At 35.5% G+C, this 8,459-nt stretch overlaps 1 protein-coding gene across 1 annotated transcript; it reads left to right on the top strand.

The window, feature by feature from the left end:
• Positions 1 to 760: 760 nt before the first annotated feature.
• Positions 761 to 4,520, top strand: LOC117407025 (coiled-coil domain-containing protein 138-like). The gene is made up of 5 exons (XM_034011558.2): positions 761 to 818; positions 1,949 to 2,056; positions 2,273 to 2,434; positions 3,113 to 3,224; positions 3,555 to 4,520. The coding sequence occupies exons 3-5, from the start codon at positions 2,315 to 2,317 to the stop codon at positions 3,590 to 3,592; spliced, it is 270 nt and encodes an 89-aa protein (XP_033867449.1). The 5' UTR covers positions 761 to 818; positions 1,949 to 2,056; positions 2,273 to 2,314; the 3' UTR covers positions 3,593 to 4,520.
• The last annotated feature ends 3,939 nt before the right edge of the window (positions 4,521 to 8,459 follow it).

Genomic DNA, 8,459 nt, shown 5'->3' with positions numbered 1-8,459 from the left:
GTAAAGTACCTTGCCCAAGGGTACAACTGCAGTGTCCAGCACTGGGGATTGAACCCACAACCCTCCGGTCAAGAGTCCAGAGCCCTAACCACTACTCCACACTGCTGCCCATTATTGTCGAACAGGTAACGTGGCAGTAACGATCGATGATGTGGCACGTAACAGAAAAGCCAGAGCATCGCTCTTCCTGCAGTTATTTAGAGGACAGATGCATTTGAGGAGATTTTTGGAATCGGGTCTGAACCGGGTGGGGTGCATCTTATATACATATAAACAAGCACTAGTCCTACAGTTTTACATCAGCGTCATAACCATTAGCAAGACCACAACAATCACAGAGCAAAAAATAAGTCAAACTAAACTCATCACGTCAAAATGTGATAAGTCAGCAGTCCAAAACAAGGACAACAAAACGGGATCCAGTTCATAAGTTCCAAAGTAGGAACTGGGTCCCCGGTTTCAAAGGAGCCGGTTCGCCCATCACTAGATCTGAAACCCCAGTGCACTAGAGCGGCTATTTTGAAACAAGCTTTGAAACAGACTTTAAAGTTAGTAGTGTAAAAAGTTGTCAGGATGTTAAATGAAAAGAAAAATTTACAGGTACGTTATTTAAACAGTTGTAGCAACATGTGGGGACATATATATTTTTCACAACCCCGCTATTTTTTAAATGTTCACCCTTTCATGCATAATTGCTCGTTTTAATATACACAGCTAACAAGTAATTATTTGTTTGCAGTTAAATGCTGTAAGTGAACAGAACAAAACGCTGGAAACCCAGACAAAAAAAAGTCCAAGCTCATCTAGATAACCTACAGGTAAGAAAATGCAGCCGTTCCACATTAGTCACATATTTCATATAATTTTTTACTGTTCAATGGATCTATGATGGAAACAAAAAAATCCATATCAAAATGTATTGTGTATTTTGTAGCACTTTAATAATAAATATGCTGCTTGTGTAATTAAGACGGTACAAACTGGGAAGCTGTCTCATATTCCAGTTGTATACATTTCTAGTTGTACAATTTGTTTTTTTAATATATTACACTGCATGCTTGTTTAGTAATTCTTTTAGATGTCTTCGATATGAGCTCTGACCAAAGCAGCTGTATGCCTTGAATCCCGCTGTGAAATTCTTTATCCCAGAGATATAACTTCAGGAATTTGATAAAATAGGCTCCCTAGAGTGTAGTGGATCGATGGATCCAGCTCAGATCTTAGATGTACACCAGGCCCAGTCTGCACTGTCAAGAGAACATCCAGCACTTCTATTTTTCTGTTAATATCACGACTTATCAGATTTCTTACACTATCACTCTTAATACATTACATTGCTGTTAAACATACTATACTGGGTATTCTCATTATTTCCAGTATCTCAGTTTTTTGCACATCTCCTACCTTTTCCTATTTTAAGAAGGTTCACTGTAGGTCCCAATTTGAATTATTTCAACCCTACGTAATTTTGCCGAAACTGTCCTTGGATAACTCATTAAATAGTTTGTGTCTTATTCTATAAAAAGTAAATAATGGACAGAGATGTACAGTATTAGATTAATCTTTTTTTACTACTAGAAAGTTGTCTGCAGTTTTGATTGGAGTTTTCTTTCCTAGATCTGTGTACAGTGTTGAAACGATTTCAATGGATGGTTCCTGTTTTGTATTATTAATTAGGTATTTCTTCAGCAGTCTAGCAGATTACCTGTAATCCCTAATGTGACTCAACACTTTTGATGATTATTCAGTTTTCATGCATGAAGGTGTTACATGTGTTGTGGTAATTGAAATACCATGGACTGAGGCTAAAGCACACATCTGTTGTAAAACAATTAAAAGTGGCAAACCCCAAAATCAGGTACAGCTAAATTGGACCATATTAAGCATTAGATCTTGTATTGCCATTTGCAGATACATTGAGTTGGGTCTGTATTTGCCTCCTTTACAGAGAAAGTATGAGTTCTCAGTGGTACAGAAGAGCCGTGTAAACATTGAACCAGCAGTGCAAGAGGTAAAACCTCAGAAACAGGAACAGGACTTTCCTAAATCCTCTAAGGTGAATCCTTTTTTTTGGGGGGGGGGGGGTTGTTTTTTGCTTTCTTGCCCAAATGTGGGGTTTTATGATTTATTTTTTATTTTGTATCTAAATTTAAATTTCTCAATGCTCAAGCGTCCCCAGAATTTGTTCCATTTCAGCTTGAATGACCCTAAAATAGGGCCTATAAAAGTGGTTGTAAGCAACGCTAACAAAGAAGCTTTGTTTAAACTGCAGGTTCCCACTAACATCTGTCTTTATGAACTGCTGGCTATCCTCATGGACTGGATATCAGATAGTCACCTGTGTAATCCTGTGCCTGAAGGTGAAAATGAGAGCAAGGGGGTGCCTGGCCAGCACACTTTACCAAACAACTGTATTCAAGAGAAATGCACAAAGGTTTGACACATGTGTATTGAATTTCCTTTTATGCTGTATTGTTGCCAGATTATTATTTCACTGAAAGACATCTTTTGCATGTTTTAACTTGTCTAAGTCAGTAATGGTCTTTGTTTCCACAGATAACAGAACAATATCTCTTGAAGAGTAGTGATTTTTTTTCATTTGAATGTACAGAGTTGCAGAATAATCACAGCTCCCAGGTGTTTATCGCTGCCATTCATCAGTGAAGCTGCATGCTGTCATTTCTTTAGAGAATCTGCAGCTTTCTAAATTAATGACATTAAAAATAAATTACATTAGAAACCACTAATGTGTGTTGTCGTTAAAAATATTGTACAAACGTGTGGCTCATACGAGCAGGAGGTTACTGGTTTGAATCCTGGTTCATGATGAATTGAAAGTCTTGACTGGGTGCCCACAGCAAGTGCTACATTGGCTTCTGCACTGCTGTTCACCTCATCGTGCTTCAGTGAATCCTTATGGGCAGAAGGCCCACAAGTTTAAATCTGCATAGCAGTTTGAACCATTCTAGCCTTAATTACAAGTTACCTGTACAAAAGATGAGTAGTGTGTCTGATTTAAGCTCCCACTAAAATCTAAAATGCCTCAAACCTTGAATTATTTGTTGTCAGATTATAAAAGCATTCATTACATTTTTATTTATATGTGTTTTAGCTGTTGCCTTTGCTGACAACTTCATCTGATGCCAGCTATAAACTCCAAGCTTCACATACTGCTGGTAAAATTCATCTATTGGACTTTAAGGCAGTCCGAAATTGGAACACAGGTAATTCTCTCAAATGCACTTTATGTCAGCAGATCAGATGTAGAAATTGGAATTTTAATTGTTCAGGTACCATTGCAGAGTTGTGATGTAATGCACATGTGTACTGTATGTACTTCATTTTCTCCATTGCTTTGCAAGATGTGCACCATTTCTTATACAAATGACAACAAAACATATTTTTGTGGGAGATGAGGAAACAGTATCGAGGCAGAAACCTCCTCATTAAAAATATTAGGATCAATACATTTCCTAGTTAAAATACACTTTTGGGAACCGGGTCTCCAACCCTGTGATACCTAAAGACATGCATCATTCTTTTTTTTTATTTAGTAAACTTCTTTGACTTAAACTATGAGAAGACTGGGTAAAGAAATCTACAGAGGAGCTATAATTCAAGGAGAACCAGAAAGTTCTGAAGAACAAGCTAACATTGCAAAACAAAAGTCTGCAATCTTCTTCGAGTCCTAACCTACGTATAAGATTTCTGTCAATGCTAATAGTTCTTAAAACAATTTCACAAGGTAAGGCTATTTGAATAACTGTATAAAGCAAAGGAAAACTGGTAAACGATTTCACTGTAAGATGCAATGCAATCCATATTGTGATATGCATATCCTGATATAATATAGTACATATCACAATACATGTAATAGGCCTAATGGGCTTCACTGTGTGAAGTGTAATAGGATAAAACGCTTGTCACCAATGGACTATTTTATTGTGTGAAACTTAAATGAGATTGAGGAAGCATATAAAGGGTTCGTGCTAACTTTGATTCAAGTTTATTCAACAACCATTTGGCATAGTATTTTTGGTCTTCGATCACAATCTTTAAACAGTGTATATGACAGTGCGTGTAAGTCTCTGGTGGATTAATGTTTGTAAAAATAAGTGAAATTGCACTTCGTTACATAAAGTGATTTTAGATCCACTGAATAGACACTTAGAATATCAATATTTTGATAAATTCCTGCCTACGTTCTTTTTCACTCAGACAGGAAAAGCTTAAAATATAGCAAACAAAAAATTGAAAAGCTTACTTTTAAGCATTGGAATGATTAGTACTGTATTGTACTCTATTGATGCTTATGGGCTTCACAGACGTGATCTGTCTGGTGTTATCATTGAACAAGCTGCATATGCATGACTTGCATAGGTGGATGCTGGTTAATACTTCTCTGTGAACTGGAGAGAAAGCTGGATCATGTGTCTTTGATTTCATTTGATTCTGACAGGGGTTGTGCACTCTGTTTTAATAAACCAGTTTAATGAAAAATGAATGGCATTTCTAGAATGATTCATTATGGTCACACAAATTCCCCTTTCTAGATTTTATGCCAGCTGGACTAGTTCTGAAAACACTACACTTTTGAAGATTGTGATTAAAATCAGCAAACTCATTGATGCCAAACTTGATCTTTTCATTTTATTTTATTTTGTATTTGTTTATTTACTCGGATAATTAAGCATCCCCATGAGGACAGCTTGCGTGTGTTCAACTGATCTCATAAACCTTCAGATGCTGACTGGAGTTCTGGAAACTTTTTAAAATTAAGTTGCAAGGCTGAACAATAAGGGTCATTAATTTGTTGCAAAGCAGTCCTGTATATTACTAAAACAGAAGACAGCACTGATCAACTGCTTATGTATGGCAGCTGAAAGACAAGCCCTGTTTCTAATGAAAGATCAGTCTTACACTTCCTGAGTCAAACTTTTTGCAGTGCCACTACATTTATTTATGCATTATTATTATTATTATTATTATTATTATTATTATTATTATTATTTAAACACAATTAGAGAATATTAGTTTGTTGCATTTTTTCACCATACTTACATACTGGCTAGTGACAGATAACTTGTGTTTGTTTAGCTGGGCTAATGCTAAAGATGAAAAAGCATACAAGTAAGGATTTTGTAAGGGATCCATTGCAAAATGAGATGGTAAGCAATGCATATTTTAATTATTACTGTGTTTATTTATGTTTCCTTGTTCAACACAGGTCTAAGGAAAAATTGAATGAATGACTCCTTTTTGGAAGGAAGATAATCAAATAGTTGTAGACATGTCTTGGTTATATGGTTGCAAGTGCAGTACATACAGTTTTTTATTGACTGAGCTGAGGATCTAAATTAAAAAAAAAAATAGTATAACTTTTTTTTAATCAGGTTTATGGAAACTTCTCTAGACACATGCTGAGCCAATAGCATTGTATATACCTTTGCTTATTCTTTTACTATTTAGTGGTGTTTTGGGCATTCCTTCTACTTAAATAACATGTTCTATTAGGATCCAGAATGTTGTCACAAACAGTTTGAACAGTCCTTTTATGAAATCTAAGAAGATACGCACATTTAGTTTAGAAACAAATCTCTCTAGTTGAATGAGATCTCTATTTCAATCAAAGGTTCCGCTTTTAAAACTTATATTTCCAATCATATTAACACGGGGTCTGGACACTTTATGATGTCTATCCCTTCAGTACTCAAGTGTTCCCCCTTTTGTACAAATTACTATTACTGACAAAGCACAAGATTCTAATCATTTGTATTGATGTTCAATGTGTCTACCAGTGCAGTGCAAAATTGAGCCATGGGTTACAAACATCATCTATTGGCTTTAAAATAATATTTTTGGTCCTTCCACTATTGGTGGAGTGTACCATCATGATTGCATGACTGGTAATCCCTGTATATTTTATTTTAAATAATCTTAAATTGTATTTAGGTCAGAGAAAACACATTTTAAACAAAAATGTGCATTAAAGTTATTATTTTTAAAGTTGTAGTCATTAAACATATACAGTGTTTATTGTTTATTGAACTTTGTATCCCCTTTTGAGAGCTGTTTTAAAGTTAGTTGCTTTCTTGTAATTTTGGGCAGTCTTCACCTGACTGGCTACAGTGGTACTCTGCCAGCCTCCATCAAAACACCAAGCATATTTGCACTGTCAATAAATCCTTTAATCAACAGTCAAGGAATTGAGCTTCAGTTACAGAAATCATGGAAATCAAACACACAGCTTTGGATCACAGTGATTCATATTTGCATTCCCCCCGTAGCTGTTGAAAAAATCCATCCCATGGTCTTGGGGAGGGGTTTATTCTCAGGTCACTCCGTATTAGTTGTGTGAAAGAAGACATCCTTGAGTCAGACCGTGTCTTGGTTGCTGGCTGGTGGTGAGGGTGACCTGATGTCCATAAAGACTTTTTTTCATTACATTTTTTTTTTTTACTGCTCTAATGACCACTTTTGTCTGTTTGGACAAGAAACCATTAAGTAGGTCCAACTCTCAACACATGTGGACCACACACAAATATCATATTTTTTCTTTTTATTAGTATCAAGTGCTTCACTTTAAACTCCACTTAGATACAGTGACCAGCACGGTATCCACTATATGGATATTTCCTGTTGAATATTATTACCATAATAATAAAAAAAAAACGTATTCCTTCAAATTGAAAACACACTTTTTAAAAAAAAATGTTTTGCTTCTCAAAAATAACAGGTGTTTTAAATTAGAGTACAATATAGTGATGCATGTAAAATAACAAGAAAACAAAAAAAGAAACCAGGAGAGCTGTATTTAATTGGTGAAAGCCCGAGCTTTGTATCTTGTACAGTAGCCGGGACCCTTGTTTACGGTTTCAAGTGGTATGTTTGGGTAGCCGGGTAGTTTGTGTGTTGTTAGTAACTTTGAGGTTCTGCTGCATTGAATAGCCTCATTTACCTGAGCATTTTTTTGGATCACTGTAGCATCAAATAAGTGGTTACTTATATTCAATTTTCTAAAATGTTCTAAAAGTTTCAACAACCTTTTTACCATACACATTTTAGAGAAAGACTGCAGTGCTTTAGTTCCAAGGCCATATGAAGGTGTGAGATTGTGTTAATTAGAAAAGCACTAGTTTCAAAGAAGTGTGCTTATAGATGTAGTTTATATAACCTAATGAATACTGTTTCCTTGTGTAAAATTAAGAGTTAAAACCAAACATGCTCTGTTAAAACACTTCTCTGCAAGTGTGGACAATTCTGTTCTCATTTCTGCAACAATTTAAATACACTAATTAACTAAGGAAGCATTTAGGCAACAATAACAACAAAAACCAAGACCTTCAAAGAACAGCTGGTGAACCAAACATTGGTTGCCTTTTGAAAAGGAAATCCGGTTTAGACCTCATTTGTTTATTTCCTGCCTTTTGAAATCATCATTTGTAGGTCTTTGAAAGATATTTACTGTAATGTTCAAATGCATATTCACTTTTACAGTTGGTTTGTAACGTCCTTTACGATGACACTTCAGTTTTCAATATACTGTAAACATCCCTTTATTAAGCATCTCCATAATTTTTTATTTTATTTTATTGTGAAACTGCCAATGCTAACATTTCTCCAACTGGTTATAGCTCATAATCTGTTTCAGATGGAAGCTCTTAATAGTACCCATCCTGCTGTTGAGAGCATGTGACTGTTTTGGTTTACTCTATGCACAATACAGATCACCCACTTTGAAACATTTGATACATAGCTATATTCCACAATTCTCTCAACCAACTTTATTATTGGTGTTGTCCTGTACACTTGGCCACATATGTTTTTAACCACCCATACTCGAATATTATTTGTTATTATTATTTGTTTATTTAGCAGACGTCTTTATTCAAGGCGACTTACAGAGACTAGGGTGTGTGAACTATGCATCAGCTGCGGAGTCACTTACAACTACGTCTCACCCGAAAGACGAAGCACAAGGAGGTTAAGTGACTTGCTCAGGGTCACACAATGAGTCAGTGGCTGAGGGGGGATTTGAACCGGGGACCTTCTGGTTACAAGCCCTTTTCTATAACCACTGGACCACACAGCCTATACTTCGTCCACATTTCAGATGCTACTCACTTGTTTCCTTATTACAAGAACACTCAATTTCTAGTTTGTTTTTAATTTTATATATGGTATAAAAACAGGACGATTATGGTTTGTTCTGAAGATAATCAAGATTGTATTTGGTCTGTGGTTTGATTTTTCTATGGAACAGTTCAAGTGTGGTTTGTTTCATATGCAAGCATATTTTAAACCAAAATGACTTAGGCCTAATTTGAATAAGAAAATATTAAAAAAAAACTCAACTGTATCCGTTAAAATGAACAAGAAATTGTCATATTAATCGTACAGAAATATTAGTGCATTGTTGCTAAATGTGCTATACCTGGCAAGCCCCCCTCTTTGGAAGT

This window comes from Acipenser ruthenus, chromosome 8 (assembly GCF_902713425.1).
Source record: "Acipenser ruthenus chromosome 8, fAciRut3.2 maternal haplotype, whole genome shotgun sequence".
Classification (NCBI taxonomy): Eukaryota; Metazoa; Chordata; class Actinopteri; order Acipenseriformes; family Acipenseridae; genus Acipenser; species Acipenser ruthenus.
This window is presented reverse-complemented; position numbering and strand designations above follow the sequence as displayed.

Bases quoted from the DNA above. Each gene is read 5' to 3' on its own strand.
- LOC117407025 (XM_034011558.2), top strand. From the start codon at position 2,315: ATGGACTGGATATCAGATAGTCACCTGTGTAATCCTGTGCCTGAAGGT. The intron at 2,435-3,112 runs GTTTGACACATG...TATGTGTTTTAG, and splicing joins TTCAAGAGAAATGCACAAAG to CTGTTGCCTTTGCTGACAAC. The intron at 3,225-3,554 runs GTAATTCTCTCA...TTTTTTATTTAG, and splicing joins AGTCCGAAATTGGAACACAG to TAAACTTCTTTGACTTAAAC.